General features: G+C 39.4%; 2 protein-coding genes across 4 annotated transcripts in view; both read right to left on the bottom strand.

Annotated features, from left to right (window-relative positions):
- Positions 1-15,490, bottom strand: part of nrg1 (neuregulin 1) — a 55,281-nt gene extending 39,791 nt beyond the window's left edge. For all 3 annotated transcript variants that reach the window (XM_057818202.1, XM_057818201.1, XM_057818203.1), the window contains exons 1-2: positions 13,578-15,490; positions 12,624-13,502 (exon numbers count right to left, since the gene is read on the bottom strand). In XM_057818202.1, coding sequence (XP_057674185.1) covers positions 12,624-13,275 — 652 coding nt within the window. In that variant the 5' untranslated portion in view covers positions 13,276-13,502; positions 13,578-15,490. The remainder of the gene's footprint in view (positions 1-12,623; positions 13,503-13,577) is intronic.
- Positions 15,491-21,556: 6,066 nt separating this feature from the next.
- slc38a9 (solute carrier family 38 member 9) overlaps positions 21,557-23,982 on the bottom strand; it is a 34,600-nt gene continuing 32,174 nt past the window's right edge. The window contains exon 15 of the mRNA XM_057818204.1: positions 21,557-22,416. Within this exon, the coding sequence (XP_057674187.1) occupies positions 22,251-22,416 (166 nt within the window). The 3' untranslated portion in view covers positions 21,557-22,250. The remainder of the gene's footprint in view (positions 22,417-23,982) is intronic.

Below are 23,982 nucleotides of genomic sequence, written 5' to 3'. Positions count from 1 at the left end.
ATGAATGAATGTTATTGGTTAATGTGTGTTGTAAATTTCCCATAATACAGTGATGACTGCTGTGGCTTATAGTCCAGTGCGGCTTATCCATGAACAAATGCAGTTTTCGTGTCACATTTGGTGGGTGGCGGCTTAAAGTCAGGTGCGCCTTATAGTGCGAAAATTACGGTAGTTAATTTGAATAATTAGGTAATCGGATTAGGAACATAAAAAACAATTTTTTTAAAAACCTGAGCTGAGCCTCAAATCGTATTAAAAATAAATAAATAAACGAGGATTTAAGTACAACAAAAAAACAACTGGCTAACAAAAGTCCACTAGCTTAAATGCTATAAAATGCCCATTTTTCTTTTTCTTTTTTAACATTGCTCTTCACAAAAAGTTCAAACACACATTCCCACAAATAATGACTAAATATAGTGAAAACTAAATTACAAATAAATTAAAAAACATTCGCTTAAACAAAAACTTAAATTAGGTTGGTCTTAACAGGGAGCGGCTGGATTCAACCATGTGAAATGAGTTATGTCATATTCACTGTTGCCACTAGAGGGCAGTGCATCCACCCATATTAATAAAACTAAATGCAAACACTTTCAAAACAAACCATTACAACGCCATTTTAATTAAACGAATACTCGAAGCAGCAAAATTTAATTTGAATCTTTTTTCTAATCGAATTACTCGAGTTAATCGATTAATCGATGCAGCACTACTCTAAAGATAAGTATAGTGCCATTCTTGAATAATTATTTTCTTCCCGGAGAATCCTGGTGAGAAAGAAAACATCGAGAGCCTGTTGACAAGTTTGCATAAAAGTACTTCACGATAATGTATGTTCTAATGAATGGTCTATAATAGAGGTGGTCAAATGAAAGAGTCATGATACAAATACATTACAGGACACTTTGTATTTCAAAAAGACATTACCACGATGATTAATACGATGAGGAACAATTTCATGACGTTAAAAATGATCTAATTGTTACCTACGCACCATAATGTGTGTTGAAATTACTGGTACATTAAAAGAAAAACCAAAAACTTTTAGGAGGCATGAAATTCCATTCATGTTGAGACTTCCTTTAGCTGTCATATTGTTGGTACGAGTAATCTTTCAATGCTGCGTCATCCACCTAGACGACTCTTAGTTTCTTCACGTGGTTATTTATATAAGAGGAGTGATCCAAGCCACTATTTATGTTAATATTATAGACAATAACGTTCACCTTCCTCGCTTCCTAAGAAATGCCCAAAACAAGTTCGTACTTGCAACAAAAGTGGTTGTGGTACACAATGAGAGGGGAAGAGAGCAGATTCCGAAGAGGTGACAAATGGACAGTTGTGAAATCCTTCTATACCTGACATGTTCCAAGAGGATGAATTTCTTTTAAAATCCCACGAAAAAGTGCCAAATGCTACAAAATAGTATCTCAACTCTCTGTGTAATTGGATTAAATACAACATTACTTATTCAGGTAGATAGAATGGTATTTATTGGCTGAGTTTATCCCCTGCAGTGACAGGAAATAATGAGGTAAAAATAACTGGTTCCTGTACATACATAAGTCACCTTTTACGCTATGAGCAGGGGCGGACTGGGACTAAAAAGCAGCCCTGGACTTTGACTCAGCCCAGCCCATAAGAATCGCTATACGAAGGGAAACACAGACCCCATAGGGGGGTCCGGGAACATGCCCCTCCCGGGAGAATTTTTTAAAATTTTTTTACATTTTATTGTAAAATGCACCAATTTCGTGCACTTTGAGAGAAAAATGAAGAAAATGTGTCTAGACTGTGACTGTCTGACTACGGGCGCTCAAAGTACTGCAAGGCTGAACTGGAGTTGGATTCATTTTCTGTACTAGCTCTATGATCAACCTGAATAAACAAATGAAAGAATTTATTTTTCAAAGCAAGTTTTACGTATCCAATTGATTATAATATATCTCTATAGATCTCTGTCTATAAAATGACTTAATTGTTTATGCCATAATTCAGTGGTCTCCAAACTATTCCACATAGGGCTGCGGCGGGCGCAGGATTTCATTCCAACAAAACAAGACAAAACCTCTGCACCAATCTGGTGTCTTACAAGTGTAATCAGTTGATTGCAGTCAGGTGCTGCTTGTTTTAGCAGAAACTTCATTGGTTAAACTGTCGGTACTCGATCGGTTAAAACAAAAACCAGGCCCCACAGCGGCCCTTGAGGACCGGTTTGGAGACCCCTGCCATAATTAATCTTGCCATACAAATAATAAATTTCAATGAAAATACAATACACATTTCAAGACAAATCCTGTATACATAAACTTCATTGGAAAGTATTAACCAGAAAACAAAACGATATATAAATGATTAATAATGTATATAACATCAATTTAACTACCTAAACTTTAAAGTAAAACCATTCATTTTATTAATATTTTGTTATATTTCTTCTGAATTAATATTGCTATGCTGCGTGTGCATACATTGTTTTACGGCTAAAATATTTTTTCTTAGGAGAGGGATAGTAGGACTAGCATACTGTAACTTGACACGATTGCAAACGGGTACATCGACTAGCTGGCACTAACCCTTTAATTGTCATTTATTTGATTTAAAATGTAGCTACCTGATGGATAACAATTGCCAGTTTACAGAGCAAGTAACCCTCTTCATCCCAATTTACTTGCCCTGCGCTTGTCTGGGGAACTTCCAACAGTTTATCGTTGCCCCCTCCCTCTTCTTTTCTCTCTCCCAGCACCGTCTGCACGTCAGAGCGGCTGCAGCTCCCTCTCACCATCGCCGGGAGCTGAGCTGTTGTTACCCGACGTGGCCGTTGCAGCCAGACTGCTGCTTGCGAAAATATTTGTCGATTTATGACATTTTAATGCTTCACTCTCCAGTTTCTTTAATTTTTTCTCTCTAACCTTCTCCGCGCCACCCTGCTCTTTTCAGTTTTTTTGCCACCACCATCCATATTGTGCATTAACACTCGTCGCTATTTTGCTTCCACAAGGAAGGAACCAATGAAGGCTACTCTGTGCTTTCGTCGTTCCTAGTCTATCAGATTGGCGGTGAAAAACCAGGCGCATTGCTGCCACCTGTCGGATTGGATGCGAACTGTAGATAATCAGAGGATAGGGGGGATAAAAACAGTGATGCATAATGAATGGCGGCCGCCGGCCGTCCAGGGCACCGGCCGTTCTGTGATCCTCCAGAACCCACAGATTACCAGTCCGCCCCTGGCTATGAGGCTAGCGACTTCATCAATATACGTAAAATAAACACTAACTGTACGGTTTCTTTGCTTTTAACCAAGAATCGAGACTGTTTTACATCCATATCTCTGAAGAATTCAGTGATTTAATCATTTATTCACAAGAATTTTTGCCAGAAAAGCTCCTTTTACGCCAGGCGGCCGCTAGCCTTATTCGCTAACATAGTAGCATGGTACTTTGTCTACATACAGTGGGGCAAATAAGTATTTAGTCAACCACCATTTGTGCAAGTTCTCCTACTTGAAAAGATTAGAGAGGCCTGTAATTGTCAACATGGGTAAACCTCAACCATGAGAGACAAAATGTGGGAAAAAAAAAAACAAAATCAAAATTACATTGTTTGATTTTTAAAGAATTTATTTCCAAATTACAGTGGAAAATAAGTATTTGGTCACCTACAAACAAGCAAGATTTCTGGCTGTCAAAGAGGTCTAACTTCTTCTAACGAGGCTCCAGTCATTACCTGTATTAACGGCACCTGTTTTAACTCATTATCGGTATAAAAGACACCTGTCCACAACATCAGTCAGTCACACTCCAAACTCCACTATGGCCAAGACTAAAGAGCTGTTGAAGGACACCAGAGACAAAATTGTAGACCTGTACCAGGCTGGGAACACTGAATATGAAATAGGTAAAACGCTTGGTGTAAAGAAATCAACTGTGGGAGCAATTATTAGAAAATGAAAGACATACAAGACCACTGATAATCTCCCTCGATCTGGGGCTCCATGTCAGATCTCACCCCGTGGCGTCAAAATGATAACAAGAACAGTGAGCAAAAATCCCAGAACCACACGGGAGGACCTAGTGAATGACCTACAGAGAGCTGGGACCACAGTAACAAAGGCTACTATCAGTAACACAATGCACCAGGGACTCAAATCCTGCACTGCCAGACGTGTCCCCCTGCTGAAGCCAATACACGTCCAGGCCCGTCTGCGGTTCGCTAGAGAGCATTTGGATGATCCAGAAGAGGACTGGGAGAATGTGTTATGGTCAGATGAAACCAAAATAGAACTTTTTGGTAGAAACACAGGTTCTCGTGTTTGGAGGAGAAAGGATACTGAATTGCATCCGAAGAACACCATACCCACTGTGAAGCATGGGGGTGGAAACATCATGCTTTGGGGCTGTTTTTCTCCAAAGGGACCAGGACGACTGATCTGTGTAAAGGAAAGAATGAATGGGGCCATGTATCGAGAGATTTTGAGTGAAAATCTCCTTCCATCAGCAAGGGCATTGAAGATGAGATGTGGCTGGGTCTTTCAGCATGACAATGATCCCAAACACACAGCCAGGGCAACAAAGGAGTGGCTTCGTAAGAAGCATTTCAAGGTCCTGGAGTGGCCTAGCCAGTCTCCGGATCTCAACCCCATAGAAAATCTGTGGAGGGAGTTGAAAGTCCGCGTTGCTCAACGACAGCCCGAAAACATCACTGCTCTAGAGGAGATCTGCATGGAGGAATGGGCCAAAATACCAGCAACAGTGTGTGAAAAGCTTTTGAAGAGTTACAGAAAACGTTTGGCCTCCGTTATTGCCAACAAAGGGTACATGACAAAGTATTGAGATGAACTTTTGGTATTGACCAAATACTTATTTTCCACCATGATTTGCAAATACATTCTTTAACAATCAAACAATGTGATTTTCTGTTTTTTTTTTCACATTCTGTCTCTCATGGTTGAGGTTCACCCATGTTGACAATTACAGGCCTCTCTAATATTTTCAAGAGGGAGAACTTGCACAATTAGTGGTTGACTAAATACTTATTTGCCCCACTGTACGTAAAATAAACGCTAACTGCACGGTTTCTTTGCTTTTAACCAAGAATCGAGGCTGTTTTACGTCGATATCTATGAAGAATACAGGGATTTAAGCATTTATTCACAAGAATTTTTGCAAGAAAAGCTCTGTTTACGCCAGGTGGCTGCTAGCCTCCTGATGTTAAATTGAGTGATTTATTAGCTGTTGAAAACTTGCAGTAGGGTTTAAAAAAAATAAGTTGCAGTTTTGGTCAAAAACATATGATATGTTAAATATTGCTATTGATCCTGAAAATGTATGTGATTATCTCTGCATTTGGTGATTTTTGTAAAATCTGAGACTTTATAGCCATTTTAAGTTGTGTTATACTTATATAAAAAATAATTTATCGGGATTTTATAAGGGAACAACTTTGAATTTTTTTATGCTGCTGCTCATGGAGACTCATATATGGCTAAGGTAGTCGCCTGTTTTGGTTTTAAAATATCTGAATTTGAAGGTTTTGAAAATAGGCCCCCTACGAATCTGCCCTGTTTCCCGTGTCATGCCAATAGATTATGAAGTCTATGTATAAAGTAGGGTTGTCAAACGATGAAAATTTTTAATCGAGTTAATTACAGCATAAAAATGAATTAATCGTAATTAATCACAATTAAAACCATCTATAAAATTTGCCATATTTTTCTGTAAATTATTGTTGGAATGGAAAGATAAGACACAAGATGGATATATATATTCAACATACGGTACATAGGTACTGTATTTGTTTTTTATAACAATAAATCAACAAGATGGCATTAACATTCTGTTAAAGTGATCCATGGATAGAAAGACTTGTAGTTCTTAAAAGATAAATGTTAGTACAAGTTATAGAAATTATTATTAAAACCCCTCTTAATGTTTTCGTTTTGATAAAATTTGTAAAATTTTCAATCAAAAAATAAACTAGTAGCCCGTCATTGTTGATGTCAATAATTACACAATGCTCATGGGTGCTGAAACCCATAAAATCAGTCGCACCCAAGCGCCAGCAGAGGGCGACAAAACTCCAAAAAACACAGGTAACAAGTGGACATTACACTATGTTGTCATTTTAATCTGTATGAGCGGGGCATGTGCGCTAATTGCGTCAAATATTTTAACATGATTAATTTAAAAAAATAATTACCGCCCGTTAACACGATCATTTTGACAGCCCTCGTATAAAGTCATCAATGGTTGAAATCTGTATTGACTATGTGCTTTACCTGAACATTGTGGGGAATTAGGAGGAAGGGGAAAAAAATGGCCGGCAGCAAAATGGAGCATGTGTATAAGGGAGCACTAATGAATATGACACAACAGATTCAGAGAAAAATGTGCATTGCGACTGACTGGCGACTAATTCAATGAGTAGTCCGCCCTTTGTCCAATGTCATCTGGGATAGGCTCCAACACCCTGTGTCAATGAATAGAATAAGCATTATTGAAAATGGGTACAAGGAGATTTACTTGCTTTAAAAAAACTGATGAATTATTTGTATCAGTGGGAATTATACTCCGACGTAAGAGAATGAGATAAGAAAGCACTTCTACTTTTACACAAGTCTTGGAATATCTACTTAAATAGAGAATCTGAGTACTTTTGTCAGCTCAGGTCCCCTAAGCTTAACCCAACCGAGCATGAACTGGTTTCTATTTAATGAAGCTGTAAGTGAAGGTGACTGCAGTAAAGGCCTGGCAAAGTATCTCTAGGGAGGAAACTTGTGTATGAAAATACAATCATGAAAAATTTAGGATTTCTATGGTTTATTTACAATCGGGGGGAGCGGATGGGTACACAGTCTAGCCATGCGGAAAGCAGCTGAGGCAAAAACTCAGCTGTGGAAGGTGTTCAGTGAGGTTTTGGAGAGTGTCTTCTAGAAGTCTTTTTTTTTTTAGAAATTCTGGTCTACTTAATGACATCTGGAAAGGGAGAAGCAACGCACAATGTACAGTAGGGGTGAGGACCTATGGGTACCTCACGATACAATACGATTTGCGATACAAAGCTCACGATAACGATTATCTCGCGATATGGCGATACAACTATTATTGATACATTGGTCAGGAACTCATTCTAGGATTTTCTCCAAAACCACTAAGTAGACGTCCAATCCAATTGAACTGGGAGGGTGGCGGTGAATGAACCCCTCCCACTTCAAACAGGCCCCTCCCACTCCTGCGGCCGTCAGTGGAAGCCAATGACAATGAGGTAATCTTGGGCCATTTCAGGTCTAGGGTTGTTCCGATCATGTTTTTTTGCTACCAATCCGATCCCGATCGTTTTAGTTAGAGTATCTGCCGATCCCGATATTTCCCGATCCGATTGCTTTTTTTTTTTGCTCCCGATTCAATTCCAATCATTCCCGATAATTTTTCCCGATCACATACATTTTGGCAATGCATTAAGAAAAAAAATGAATAAAACTCGCACGAATATATACATTCAACATACAGTACATAAGTACTGTATTTGTTTATCATGAAAATTAATCCTCAAGATGGCATTTACATTATTAACATTCTTTCTGTGAGAGGGATCCACGGATAGAAAGACTTGTAATTCTTAAAGGATAAATGTGACTTTGTATATTGTGACTAAATATTGCCATCTAGTGTATTTGTTGAGCTTTCAGTAAATGATACTGCAGCCATTCAACCCAAATGCATGATGGGAAGTGCAACCATGACTGTGCGTAAGGGCACCAATTGATATATCTTCTCTGCGTTGGGAAAGAACATAGGGTGTTAAAAAAATGATCAACTACTACCTTTCTTCCCCACATTGCCTCCCATTTTAATTTTAATTGCTGTGAGAGGGAATGTAAGGCTTTAGCCAAATAAAAAAAGGCTCCAAAGGCTGTCAAAATTCTCTCTACTCATTATACGCTGCGTTTAGCTCTATATATTGGTAAAACGGCGCCTTTAAGGATTGAATGCGACAATGTGTGAGTGGGTCATGCAGCTTAAGAAAAAAAAAATTACCGCCGTTAATGCAATAAATTTGATAGCCCTACTTTAAGCCACAACTACTCTGGATGAGTGTAAGACATTTTGTCTGTAACGTTATATACAATTAGAAAACGATTTAAATAAAAAATATACTGTATATATAGAAAATAAAGGCATGTCCGATATTTTTTTGCCGATTCCACTACTTTGAAAATGATGTGAGACATCTTTACTATACACATATTAATATGTCATGGGATGGGGCTAACGGTTAAGTGCACGCAGTCAGACGGCAAATACGTTTGAGTAAAAAACTTAATAATGCATGTCGGCATTTGTCCTCCTCCACTCCAGAGGGCGGTACAGGTAATGCGCCTAAACCAACAACTAACATTACAGGAAAAAAAAAAGATAAACTCACGCCTGCGATAGGAAATTTATAGCGAATGTACAGTCAAATGCAGTAATACTCACTTTGTTTTGGATATATTTTATTTTTTTAACCCCTTAAGACCCGCATTTTTTTGTGCTGGGCAAAAAAAAAAAAATCTGCGCTGATTTTTACTCTACTCAAACACCAGAACAAAGTGCAATTTTTTGTATATTATATGCTTTTATTAGGGTTTTTTTTTTTTTTTTTTGTTAATGTTAATGTGTTTTTCTTGACAAACAAGCACTTAATGTTATCCTTTTTGAAGTTGCGTTTGGTCAACCATTTTCAAAGACCCAAAAATAGCAAAGAGGGCGTGCCAAACCTCATGATTTGATTTCGATTGGTAAAGTTTCATCCAATCATCTTCCACAAGTGGAAATAGCAAATAAAGTCAATGTATTTATTGGTCTACAGACGCGAATGTGTCATGTCCTTCAGCAGCATGCTTAGGTCTGAAGGGGTTAAATCAGGAAATGTGAATTTTGCACTAACCCTGAGTGATTATTTATCTTATGTGTAAGTGTATGTTCACTAGTAATGGTTTACATTGGTTTGCAGTGGTTTATATTGTGTGCACTGTTACAACCATAATATATAGTATATTGACTACGCCTGAATCATTATGTTGCAGACGGCATTAGCGTGTTTTCTTGTGTTTTCCCCCCTGCGGTAAAGGGATGCCGGGGACATCAATTAGCCTTCAGCCAGCACTGACCTTGAAATGAAGCACTGGCAGTGAACAGGAAGTCTCCCTGTACCCACAGCCTGATGTTTCAGTTGGTGTCATGCATTATTGATTTTCACTTTTTCATATGACCGTAATATTGTATGCCGCCTCCCAGCACCAATGTGCAGAACACCGGCTCCATTCATTTCTGTGTGCCAGTCTTGGTGTTGGCAGCCCTTTTAATTTTCTTCTTAGTCTTTTGGACAATAATACTTATTAGTCTTAGTCATATGTCAGTCATCTCAAAACGTGTTTGTCTTCGTCTAGATTTTGTTGACGAAAACGCAAGACTAATTTTGTCTAGTTTTAGTCGACGTTTACTATGAATGTTTTCGTCCGTAAATCAAAACATGTTACTAGAAAAATAAATGAAGCTTCCCATCTATTTCGAATGAACATTGAAAGACGAGCACTTATTGTAGCGTCTACAAGGACAACGCCAACTTGGCAATATTACACACTCAGCAGTCAGTAGATTACTTCCAAGTAATTACATCAACCTGGATGCCACGAATGTATGTAAAAAAATGTAAAAATGTAAAAAAAAAAAAAAAGTCAGAGAGTTTAAGAGGACACTGGCCGTTAGCATTAGCGTAATGCTAACACAAATGCGAACGCAATCCTCACGCTACGAGTTACATTTAGTGTGTGATGATGACTCAGTACAGATCTTCAAAGGCTAAAGCAACATTGCATATTCTCTCTGGCCAAAATAAGAAAATAAATATTACCATGTGTGTCTGTGTGCAAGCCTGAAGACTGGAGAGCAGTACGTCACATAAGTGACACAACCAGAACATGTGACGAAAACTATTGCACATTTTTCTCTCGTTCTCAACTCGTCAGACGAAAACTGGCATTTATCTCGTTATGTTTTGGTCTCCCAAAACCATTGTTGTTTTTGGCATGCCTTAATTTTCGTTATGGTCTTCGTCTTTTGGATGATAATAAGTCATATATTAGTCATCTAAAACGCAAGACTACTTTCGTCTAGTTTTAGTCGACGTTTACTAAAAATCTGTTAGCATCAGGCTAACGTGACTGCTATGCTAACGCTACGAGTGACATTTAGTATATGATGATCACTCAGCTCAGATTTTTAAAGGTCAATATTGCATATTCTCTCTGGCCAAGATATGAAAACAGATCTTACCGTGTGTACAAGCCTGGAGACTGGTGAGGACGGGGGGGGGGGGGGGGTCAGTATGTCACACGAGTGACACAACCAAACACTGCTACGATGCAGGCTAACGACATGACATTATGAACATGTGACGGAAACTATTGCATATTTTTGTCTCATTCTCGCCTCGTCAGACGAAAACTGGCATTTATCTCATTATGTTTTAGTCTCCCAAAACCAGTGTTTTGTTTTTGGCAGCCCCTTTAATTTTCGTCTTAGTCTTTTGGACGATAATACGTATTAGTCTTAGTCATATATTAGTCATCTCAAAATGTGTTTGTCTTCGTCTAGTTTTTCATAGGTAAGCTTAAAAACGTTACGTTTTAGTCTCCCAAAACACATTTTTAGCTCATTATCGTCCCGTCAATGTCATGAAAAAAATTCATCCTTGACGAAATATTTTCCTTATAGTCACCGTTGACGAAAACAACACTGCCCAAAACACGTTTTTTTGCTCGTTATCGTCTTATCATTGTCATGAAAAAAATTGTTCGTTGATGACATATTTTCGCCAGAGGCGTAGCAAGAGTCCCCAGGGGTCCCGGGCAACAAGCAACATTCTGAGTCACGTGACACACATACATACTCGCACAGTATAAGGAACACAAAGGTGGGGGGGGGGCGCGAGTGCGCGCTGCGTGCACGTGCGGTCATCTTGGCCATCAAAGAGGCGAAAACTAAGCAATTTACACTGACTCATGTGGATGTACTTACATTCGTTCCTGGACGCACACATATTAACAGTTGGCCGTCCTCTGCAGTGCTTGTGACGTAGGACAATAACAGGACTGGTTGCTATGGGAACGTACGCATACCCAAAGAACCTTGCTAAACGGAGTATTAAAACTGCTAATAAAATCGTTTGGGTTATTTTGGATGCATATATGTTATATTTTTCTTACAGAGTATTCGACAAGGAATACGAGAGACCCATTAATTGACTTTTTGGGAAAAATTACCATTTCTTTAAGTAGTCACATGAACAATGAGGTGGCCTGTGAAAATCAACGTATAATAATTTGGCAAGGACTTTCCAGAGAGTACTTGGTGAGTCACTCTTTAAACCAGAAGACCCCAAACTTTTTCCTGTGAGGGACACATAACTTTTCCCTTCTCTGTTGTAACAGCAAAAGGGTGACCATTGCAGGAGTGCCTAAATGCAAAAATTATTGGTTTTCCAGAAAGCCACAATAAAGCCTTTCTGGATTCTTCACGGAACAAAAGTAAATAAAATAGAAAATATAATATAATATAATATAATAACTAGGGCTGTCAAAATTATTGCGTTAACGGGCGGTAATTAATTTTTTAAATTAATCACGTTTCAATTATTTGACGCAATTAATGCACATGCCCGCTCAGACAGATTTAAATGACAGCAGTGTAATGTCCGTTTGTTAATTGTGTTTTATGGAGTTTTGCTGCCCTCTGCTGGCGCTTGGGTGCGACTGATTTTATAGGCTTCAGCAACCATGAGCATTGTGTAAGTAATTATTGACATCAACAATGGCGGGCTACTAGTTTATTTTTTGTTTGAAAATTTTCCATTCCAACAATAATTTACAGAAAAAAAGGGCATATTTTATGGATGGTTTGAATTGTGATTAGTTGCGATTAATCACGATTAATTAACTTTTAATCTGTAATTAACTGGATTGAAAATTTTAAACGTTTGATACCCCTAATATATATTTAAAAAAGGCATGTCCGATATTTTTTTGCCGATTCCGATACTTTGAAAATGATGTGATCGGATCCGATCGATCGGGATGCCGATCGATTGGGACATCTTTAGCTGCGAGTGCTAAATCTGTTGGTCCTCTGGGGGCCCCTGCTGGCTGGGGGCCCTAGGCAATTGCCTGGTTTTCCCAATGGGACGTGACGTCTCTGATTTTCGCTTTAGTCAACAATACTGCTGTGTGCCAAAATCCAAGCGTAAAATTTGAAAGAATGATAGTCCCGCCAGTCAGTTTGACGAGTACACACCTAGAGGGTAGCAATATTTCCAAAGCTTAGTCATGCACCTTCGTGATGCTCCCTGCAAGTCGCAACGTGTCCGCCTGAAAAGCAAAGGCCTGATAGCCTACCCTTCCTGCAATAGTCGATAGAACAGATAATTCTTTCGGAAAAAAAAAACATCCCTTATGTTTTAAGTTGATAAAAATCACATGAAGAACCATCACCCCTTGCACTTTGCAAATTCCTGTGTCATGATGTGCGGGGCAGTTGTGGAACAAAGAAATAAAAGGGTAACTTTTGTAGAGATGTACTTACAGACAGTTGAGATGACGATGTCATTCATTTCCTGTGTCGTCAAAGGGACGGGGGGAAGTTCAGCAGTGGATTTAACAGCGACGGACGGTTGAGACGGGGTCCCTCGGGGAGGCACGTATGAACCTCGTGTAGACTTGTCCTCCATTAAAACCTCAGGATGCGGCGAGGTGACGGTGGACGGAGATGAACGAGGACTCGTCATAGTCGGTCCCAGTGTTGGGTCCACTGAAAAAATAATAGGGTCCTGCCCTATGCGTTTAGGACCTAAATGTGTAGGGGGTTCATACTCAAAGATCTTATCTGCAAAGACCCATTTGAGTCCAGCTGTGCACAGAGCTAAACTAAGCAGACAGGCCAGGATGGGCAGAATGCAGATTTTCTCAGAGTGCAAGCAATTGTTAATTTGTTCCATCTTTATGCACACACAGCAGGTGCCCGACAAAGCCATAACTCCTAAAGCTCCCGGATGCTCGGCACCGGCTTCGGCGTCATCTCCTCCCTCTGCAGTCACCTCTGCAACCTCCTCCCCGTTCTCTCCCGTCTCCTCTGGTTTCTCCTCTGGTTTCTCCTCTGGGACTTGTCCGGTATCAACATCGGAGCCGGAAGGGGAGGCCGATCCATGAGGGGAAAAATCCTCGATTCCCTCGGTCATCTTGGCTTAACTGCTGGATATCTCAACACTATTAACTCAGACAGCATCAGCCAGCAGTCACTTTGAGTATATTTTCCATGACGAGTTGAGCCGAGGAAAGTGAGGAAATGTTCTTGATTCTGACCTGGCTAACAGTCGGGGATGCACATCGACGGCCTTCCATGCACGAATGATAGGAGTTTCATACTCTCAAAGAAATGTGCCTACAAGTGGAATATTCAGATACACTGCGGATAAAAAGAGATATGATTTCTCTGAAGTGTCTGCGGAGAAGGACGTTTGAATGATGAAGACTCACTCACCTGAGCGCTTGGTCGGAAGAGATGGCGTTGTCGTGATGGGACGTCTGCAGTTGCGCTAGTTGAAGTGCATAAGACAGGACGGCCCGGCACTGCAGTGGCAGGCGGGACATACTGCCTTGTGCGTCTGTGAAGATCCAAGCAGCAGAATGGCTGAATCATGAGGGAGCGGCAGGTGTCCTTCCTCTCCAGAGCAACCACAGAAACAGATGAGTAAGTGAAAGAAGAGAGAAACAGAATGATAGAGAGAGGGTGGGTGGGTGGGAGGAAGGTTGGTTGGTTGCAGCAGCAGCAGCAGCAGCAGCACAAGGGCAGAGAAGATGGGTTACTCCCCTTTTTCTTTCAGCGCTCCTCAGGCCTCCTCCCTCTCTCCTTCTCTTCCTGTCTCGCTACTGCGTCCGTTGTGCTGCCTTCTCCCAATCCCGGCACAAAGCATCCAGCTAAGCAAGTTCCTTAATCCAATTAGAGCCCATGTCAGCGAATCACAGGCAGGCCGACTGCGAGAGCCACCTCCTCCAGCAGCACTCCCCATTGATTATGCTGAAACTAAAGGGTGTGTTTTTCGTCTAGGGGAAGGAGCCGAGCGAGCAGACATATGATCCATCCCAGGAGGATAGGCCCAGTGTGTTCTAGTCATCTCAAGTAACTGAGTAATAACACAGACAATCATGATAATGAATCAGAAGGATGTTCTTTGATCAAGGAGCGTGCGTTAATTTCCGTTACTTCATTCTAAAACTCGCAAACTAAAACCCGATTTCATTTTTGTGCTGACTAGGCATGTGCCGGTATGATATTCTGACGGTATAACATTAAGCCAAAATATCACAGTTTCACGGTATCACGGTATTGTAATTACAACTCTAAAATGTGTTACTTGTGTTATAGCCACAGCACAAAAATAATTGAATTATTTTCCATAAAAAGCCTCACTGGAACAGCACCAAACATAAGTTCCCGCATCATCACATCGTCAAGAGTCAAGAATCTACATTGGACAAGGTAGAACCTACATTGGACAAGGTCGATTCATGACTCTACTTTATTCCTTCTAAAACTGGCAACTTAAAACCTGATTTCATTTTTGTGCCGACTAGGCATGTGCCGATATGATATTCTGACGGTATGATAACCTAATAAGGATAAGCCAAAATATCACAGTTTCACGGTATTGCAATTACAACTCTAAAATGTGTTACTTGTGTTATAGCCACAGCACAAAAATAATTGAATTATTTTCCATCAAAAGCATGTGTGTATGACTCGTATCATGTTTACATTACAACCCCAAGCAAAAAGTATGGAATCACCAGTCAAACAAAAGTTCCAGCATCATCACCTTTTCAAGAGTCAAGAATCTACATTGGACAAGGTAAATTCTTCAAGGACTGAGGGAATTTTGATGTTTTCTTAAGGCAGTCATCTTTGTAAATCTCACTGGAACAGCACCAAACAAAAGTTCCAGCATCAACACATCGTCAAGAGTCAAGAATCTACATTGGACAAGGTAGAACCTACATTGGACAAGGTCGATTCATGACTCTACTTTATTCATTCTAAAACTGGCAACTTAAAACCAGCTTTCATTTTTGTGCCGATTAGGCATGTGCCGATATGATATTCTGACGGTATTATAACCTAATAAGGATAAGCCAAAATATCACAGTTTCACGGTATAACGGTATTGCAATTACAGCTCTAAAATGTGTTACTTGTGTTATAGCCACAGCACAAAAATAATTGAATTATTTCCCATCAAAAGCATGTGTGTATGACTCGTATCATGTTTACATTACAACCCCAAGCAAAAAGTATGTAATCACCAGTCAAACAAAAGTTCCAGCATCATCACCTTTTCAAGAGTCAAGAATCTACATCGGACAAGGTAGATTCTTCAAGGACTGAGGGAATTTTGATGTTTTCTTAAGGCAGTCATCTTTGTAAATCTCACTGGAACAGCACCAAACATAAGTCCGGTAGATTCTTGACTCTTGACAGGGTGATGATGCTGGAACTTTTGTTTGGTGCTGTTCCAGTGAGATTTACAAAGATGACTGCCTAAAGAAAACATTTTTTTAAAAATAAATTTATTGTCATCATCATCGGTATCATTGACAATCATTGACAATTACAAAATGTGATATGATTTGCCCGAAGGAACCGAAGAAGAAGACAAAGGCGGACGGGAAGAAGCATATGCTTATCAGTTTCCTGTCCCCCATACAACTAAAGACGCACATACAGACATGGTACATACATCAGATGGCCACAAGCTTGAGTTTCTCGTTTTCAGCGCGAATTAACTGGAGCTCTCTGGAGTGCTTCAGGAGCTCAGAGAGTGCGTCTGTACACGGTCAAGTTCAGCCACGGAATGACACTGAAATTCCCTCAGTTCTTGATGATATGGGGCTGCATGTCAGGTAAAGTTTACATTGAAATTTTAGACAGCTTTCCTATCCCTTCAATTGAAAATATGTTTGTTATTTTCCAAGATGACAATGCATCATGCCACAGAGCTAAAACTGTTAAAGCATTCCTTGGAGAAAGACTCATCCAGTCAATGTCATGGCCTGCATATAACCTAGATCTCAACCCTATTGAAAACCTGTGGTGGAAATTGGAAAAAAAAAAGGTCCACAGCGAGGCACCGACCTGCAAGGATGATCTAGCAACTGCAATCAGAGAGTTGGCACCAAATTGATGAAGAATACTCATCAAGTCCATGCCTTAGAGACTGCAAGCTGTCATAAAAGCCAGAGGTGGTGCTACTAAATCCTTGAGATGTGTTTGATTGTTATTTCTTTGTTTGTTTCTCATGATTCCATATTTTTTTTCCTCAGAATGGAGTGATTCCATATATATTTGCCTGCACTTGCTCTGTAAAAGTAACATTTACTGACCACCACAATGTTTTTTATTCATTTCTTTTAGTGTTGCTGAATGCTAACCATTTCTGTGTAGATTTGGCCATATGTTTAGGGTCATTGTTTTGCTGAAAGACCCACTGACGACCCATCTTCAGCTTTCGGGCAGAGGGCAACAGATTTTGATTTAAAATGTCTTGGTATTTCAAAGTATTCATGATGCCATTGACCCTAACAAGGTTCCCAGGGCCTTTGGAAGCGAAACAGCCCCACAGCATCACTGACCCACCCCCATACTTCACAGTGGGTATGAGGTGCTTTTCAGCATGCGCATCTTTCGTGGCACACCAGACCCACTTAGAGTGTTTGTTGCCAAAAAGCTCAATCTTAGTCTCACACAAAAATACACACGGTCACAGGCTTCAACTGGGACCGTGTGCTTTGGTCAGATGAGACCAAGATTGAGCTTTTTAGTGGGTCTGGCATGCCACGAAAGATGCGCATGCTGAAAAGGCTGTTTCGCTTCCAAAGTCCCTGGGAACCTTGTTAGGGTGCATGGCATCATGAATGTTTTGAAATACCAGGACATTTTAAATCATAATCTGTTGCCCTCTGCCTGAAAGCTGAAGATGGGTCGTCACTGGGTCTTTCGTCAAGACAATAACCCTAAACATATGGCCAAATCTACACAGAAATGGTTTACCAGACACAAAATCAAGCTCCTCCCATGGCCATCTCAGTCCCCAGACCTTGTTTTGTTGGCAAAATGGGGTTGTACAAAGTATTAACACCAGGGGTGCTAATAATTGCGACACACATTATTTGATGTCAAATAATTTTTTCTTTATGTGGGATTTTTTCCCCCACTGAATGAATGCACTTGTATTGAAGGTTGGATTTTTCTCTTTTTTTTCCATTAAGGTTCCATATTATTTGAATTAAAAAAAATATTAGAAGCTAAAAAACAGGGGTGGCAATAATTATGGAGGGCACTGTAGTTATTTTGGAGGATGTTTAAAATTTTTACAAACGAAAATATTTTTAGTAAAAGCCGACTAAAACTAGACGAAATTAGCTTTGAGTTTTCACCAACAAAAACTACACCAAGACAAACACATTTTGAGATGACTAAAATATGACTAAGTCTAATAAGTCCAATCGTTATCCTTCAAAAGACTAAGACGAAAATGAAAAGGGCTGCCAAAAACAACACTGCTTCACTGGAATGCACGTGATAAAGGTGTTGTCTTTCCCTTTAACACTTGAATGACAGCGACTTGCCCTACAAGGGCAAACGTAAAGAGCCTTTTACAGGGGTCCACCAGACCACCAATAAAACGATTAACTCCCTCCCAACCACAGCAGGTAATAGGTGACCAGAACAATCCAAGGATTTCTGGAGGATCGAGGGCTTTAAACAAGATGAAGAAAGGTCAGGTCACCTCCACACGAAACCCTGACCCCGCTGTGACCCTTTCCAATCCTCAGACGGAATTAATACCAGTAATGGTATCTGTGGGAGAGGACTTCCTGTCAGGCCCTTGAATTAGGGACCTGCATTGATTATGCTCTCAGCATTTTCACCCTAGTAAGCAATGCTTTGTTTCCAAAAAGAGGCCAATTGAGGTAAAGACAAGCTTTTCTTTCTATAATTCTTATAAATCATCTAATAGCTTTTTCAATTGTATCTAAGACACTCCACTTTTATCAAAGCTCAACTAAACACATAAATAAAACAAACAAACAAAAAATTCTTTATGTCGCCACTTTAAAATGCAAATGAGAGGACAGGTCAGGAAAATAATGTAATTACATGGGGCGTGTCACTTAGAGCGGCCCCACATTAAGCAAGTGGATCCCCCAGGCGCACGTCTACGGACGTAAAGGAGTGAATTAACACAATCACACAGGGAAGTCAGTCATCAGGTAGCCACAATTACGGTGAATCCACAGTGAGAATGGGAAACACGAGCCATGGCGACCATCCCTCCTTGAACCAAAATTTACAGTAAATGACAGTGAATGACAAGTATACTTGTCAATAACAGTTGGAATTATTTTCCCTTTTAATTGTCTAGTATGTTTTTTAGATTTATTTTCTTCCAATCCAATAGAATCTAAAATACATTGTTTAAAAATGCTGACTTTTTTGTACTAACATTGTATGAACATGACGCGCTATTATTTTGAAATGTTCACCGCAAGTACATTCGCTAAACCGCTAACAGTAAGCTTTACACGCTGCCAAAAAGAGCTCTTTTTGTCATTGCATGTGGTGTCAGTAATCCATTTTTTTCATTTGCAAATGCCGTTAACCAGCGATTTTTCATCATTGAAATGTCACCTTTTAACTGCAAGTTTGCGTTCTGGAGAAGACTGCCAATGTTTTATAGCAGGCTAAAGTAGGTTGTCTTTTTTCCCTGTTATTCTCAATGTAGCAATGCTAACGTTTACGGTGTTAAATATAGATGTGTTTCCTTATTTTGTTTGTCTGAACTTAAATTCTACGGCGTGTTGATGACCAATAAACATCTGTTAAAGGAACTGGAGTCTGATGTGCCATCAGTACGCACGTGCATGCGGCGATAAAACGCAGCCGTGAAAGTTACCGTCCTCATTTAAATTTACCGGGCGATAAACGCATATCGCGACAGGCTTAGCAACTTCAATAAAACATGTCGTTAATTCGTTACGATCTGCCAGCTTGTTGCCTCTTGTCATCTTCCAAAATTACAACTGGGTCACGGCGCTTTAGGTGTTCATTCACAGCCACGTGCAGCCTGGTATGCAAGCTTGGCATTGAAGAGACAGGACCCAACAGTGTGCCCTCCTTTGTTTCGTTGAAATAAATCAATATTTTGGCCACTCTGGTGCGCCTTTTAGGCTTTGTGCCGCTTTCCCCGATTGCATACCAAGCATCCGACATTAAAAAAAAAATCTCCCGACCCCCCCCAAGAAAAATTTGTCCTCAGATCTACACAATTTACAGAGATCACCCTATTTGACATGAAAACGGCAAATTTTTCCGAAAGGTGAGAATTTCATGCCTGTATACATCATTATTGTATTTTTATATATATAAATAAATTAGATGGCTTGTGCTGTCGGAGTCACAAAGCTTGACGGACTAGCAACAGTAACTAAGGGGGCGGAGCTTTTGGGAAAGGTTAATCCCTAACTGAGAGTCAAAATTTGAGTTCAACAGCATCTCCTATTGGTAGTAGGGTACATGTAGCATGATAACGGACAAAATAGAACAGACAAGAAGGCAAAAAAAAAAAAAAAAAAAAAAAAAGAAAATGCAACTAAAAGACAAAACATGCCAAATATGCATAAAAGATACACAAAAGACAACAAAGTACAGCAAAAGTTAAAGACACAAAAAGATATTGGATCAGGTTAAGCTGCACCATTTTATGAGGTTAAAGTAGGAAAACTGCAACAACAACAAAAGAATTTGAGAAGGGCACACTATAAATATACCTGTTTTGTATTTGGCAGAAAGCACTCCGGTGACTTGAAGTTCCACTCTGAGACCCCCAATTTGGCCAAATTTCATAATTGTCCTATATGCATGTGTGATACATCACCATTTGAAAGCTTTTCTGAGGGAAGAATATTTTTGAACACACATTTTTTGACACCATAAAAGTAGGTCAAATCATGTGAGTGATGAATAGACATTTTTGACACCTTTGAAATCATTTAAAAAGGTTTTGGACACACATCCTGGTACATAATCAGTAGCAAACACTTTAAGATGATCCCCCTTTGTCTATTCAAGTCTTTGATAATCAATATGCATGCACTAAGACATGTGGGGGGATTTATAATAATAAAAGAAATTGGTGTGTAAGTGAATGTAGATTTAATGTAGCCGTGTTTATTTTGTATATAAACATGGCTAAACCGTCAGTTAGCTGTCTAGTTAATAATAACTTTACTAAAAGTGAAATATAGTATTTGATGCAAGGATGCGATGATAAAATTAGAATGTAGACATGAAAACAAAAGGAACAGTGTGAAATTTAATGAGTTTAATTTCATTTACCGATGTGAAAATTACCACCAAAAGAAAAAAATATTTGTAGTATATTAGAAATCTGTAAGAAATTTGAACAGGAATTCACTTGTTAGCTTGCTTGGTTTTGAATGTGTAAAAAATGGCTTCATTTTTTTAATTCCGAAAGGTTCGGTGAATGTACCTGTGAAACTCGTGGGGTTCGGTACCGTTGGCAAGGTTAAGAACCACTGATCTAATGTATCTAATAAATCGGTACTATCATCCCATAATAAGCAATCCAAACGGCACCATGGTTGAAAAGATAATGGAGAGCAGGCTAGTCAGTTAACCTTCTGTATTCATAATTCTCATGCTTGCGTTCGACTGCAATGTATGTCTTTTTGTGGCTTTCCGGTAACTCGAGGTGAGAGCGTGAGAGAGCATAATTAAAGACGCCATGATTTTAATGATATATTATCGTGTACTTACCTTGTTTCAATCCAAAAACTCAGTGTAGCATGTATCACTAAGTGTCAAGACACAGCTGTGAATGGCCACAGCTGGACTTTGTGGGTATTTTATGGGTGAAAAACGGTAATATAACAAGGGTCGTGATGCAGAAGTCACAGACAACAAGGAGTGGTCGAGATTTTCAAATATTTACCCGTTTAGATGTCCCCCCCCCCCCAATTTTTCTTTGTTTGGATTATCATCTAAAATATCGGGGAAAATGCGACAGTAATAAAAAAAAAAAAACTACCATTAAGCGATAATTATGAGGTAGATATCTGTGACCTATTTACAGACACTGTTTTTTTCATTGTGACGTAATTTGTTTAAAAGTTTAAAAATGCGAATAATTTTTTAAAGTTTTTTTTTTTTTTGTAAACTAAATATTAGACATCGATTAATGATTATAAGTTCAACAAGATAAGCATTTTGAATGAGAAATATAATAACTTACCTTAATTTTATGGCTGGGTTGAAACAAAAGCGGTTGCGCGGTGTCTGTAAACAGGGGTCTCCAGGGTAAAAGAGACAAATTAAAGATAGTCCGGGGGCATATTGCCATGAAATTGCTATGGCATCATATAGACATATTGTTCCATCAAACACAACAGTTCTTTTGGCTTAAAATACAGTTTATTTTAAAGAGGGGTGCAAGAGCAGAAACTGCTTTTTCAGCCTTGTCTGTGTTTTCCACCATATATTTAAGAAATACACTAGGTGTCATGTCATTTGATTCTTGAAATACAACAGGAGACATCTCTGGATTTCAGATTTATTTTCCCTTTATCTGTACGCACTGAAAAAAAGGAGGGTGTCAATAAATACTAAACACAGAATGTATAGTACCAAAATAATTTGATGATGATTTTTAAAAAAATCAAAAATGCACCATTCTGTTAAAAAAAAAAAAAAATGCTTAAAACATGCTAACAAAGTTGTATAATCAGTAACCAGGATTTCTCATAACGAGAATGACCTGTTGATTATAAAAAACAACTGTAGAGCCATACAGGTAATACACATTGATTCCACAGAAAATTATATATTAAATGTTTAAATATGCTTCCCTTATAAACTATGGCCCCTGTTACCCACCCAGACTCCTCTTATGTTTATGACTACGATTCACAACTTAAACACAGTACATAATAATTGACTTGTCTAAGGAGGAAAAATCAAGTTACCTGAAACTGGCTGGAAGGTACCAGAAATAGTTGTGGCCTTGAATAACAATACACTTTACTGTCCTTCATTCCATTTAGAGAACATGTTTGAAGATTGCCAGGGAAGTTGTTCTTTTTACATGAAGAACTGAGCCATCAGGTTGGCCATACCCAACAAGATAAGAAAACTGTGAAACACTGCTGACGGCCAGCGGAGGGCACCCTGTCGTCTCAAGGAGATCATGTGGATCAAGGAGGGGAATACGAACACTAAAGCCAAGCCACAAGTTGCTCCAGAAAACCTGCAATTTGAAACAAAACCCCTAAGTCACAAACAGTGTTGTGAGTAACTCGTAATCTGATTACTTTCTTTCAGTAACGAGCAATCTAACGCGTTTATTTTTCCAAACCAGTAATCTAATTAAAAGTTAGTTTCCTTAGTGTCTGTGCGTTACTACATTGTTATTGCCTCATAATATATGTAGACTGAAGACTATTGCAGTCATGTACGGAGAGCATTTTGAATAGAAAATGCTAGAAAGATTCCCGCTACGTGTTCGTTTCCATGGTAACCGCTCAAAGATTTCCCTGTTTGTTGAGCCGAGTGCAGCCACCTGTTGAGATGTGCGAGGGAATGTTGATCTGTGTGTATTTTTCCTTCATTCTGAAGGGTTCCAGCCAGTGTTGTTTTCGTCAACGAAGACTATAACGAAAATATTTTGTCGACGGACAAATTGTTCATGACGATGACGAGACAATAACAAGCTAAAAACATGAGACTAAAACATGAGACGAAAATGCGCCACAGTTTCTGTCACATGTTCACAACGTGCGACATTTTTATGTGTAGTTAGCGTTAGCCCATATCGTTGCAGTGTCTCGTTGTGTCACTCATGTGACATGCTGCCCCCCCCCCCCCAACTCACCAGTGTCCTCTCCAGGCTTGCTTCTTTTGAAACACACACAGCAAGATTTGTTTTCGTATCTTGGCAAGAGAGAATATCCAATGTTGCTTTAACCTTTCAAGGTCTGTGCTGAGTCATCATCACACACTAAATGTTAGCATAGCATTTACGTTCGCTTGAGCATTAGGCTAATGCTAACGAAACTCTCGGACAACTTTTTTTTTTTTCATTCAATTCGTGGTGTTCAGGTGGGGATAATTAATTGAAAATAATGTTCTGTTTTTCTGCTGAGTGTGAATTATCACCAATCTGGCGTCTTTGTAGATGCTACAATATGAACTCATCCGTCAATGTTTACTCAAAATTGTTGGAAACCTTTATTTTGAAATTGTTGGAAACCTTTGAATTTTACAGACAAAAACATTTTGAGTAAACATCGACTAAAACGAAACGAAATTAGTCAAGAGTTTTAGTCAACAAAGCTAGACAGAACACAAAACTAGACAAAAAGTTTTGAAATGGCTAAAATATGACTAAGACTAATAAGTATTATCGTCCAAAAGACGGAGACTAAGACTAAATAAGCCGCTACATCCGCGGCCAATTCGAAGCTGTGCCGTTGCAACAGTGGGTAGTCAAATCATCGCTCCAAGTCAGCGAGCATTGTTGACATCATATTCATGTTGCAAATTTATGCCGTGAGGTGACGTGTTCGTTTAGCATCTTTGGGATGTGTTGTAAGTCCGACTGAGTGTAGAGTGCTTAGTTGCCGCCACGTTTTGTGGCCAAATTGACCGCGCATGTGTATGGACGGCGTTCTTCCGGGTTGTGCGCACGTATTCGCGCCTGCCCCCACCTTTGTCTTTATTGCACTGTTTATTAGACAATTCATTTGTGTGTTGTTGATTATTGTGGAGTAAATTTGCATTGTTTTACATTGGCACTGAGATGCTGTTAACCCTA

This window comes from Corythoichthys intestinalis, chromosome 17 (genome assembly GCF_030265065.1).
Source record: "Corythoichthys intestinalis isolate RoL2023-P3 chromosome 17, ASM3026506v1, whole genome shotgun sequence".
NCBI classification, from domain to species: domain Eukaryota; kingdom Metazoa; phylum Chordata; class Actinopteri; order Syngnathiformes; family Syngnathidae; genus Corythoichthys; species Corythoichthys intestinalis.
The sequence above is the reverse complement of the archived record's forward strand: the minus strand, read 5'-3'. Positions and strand labels throughout refer to the sequence as shown.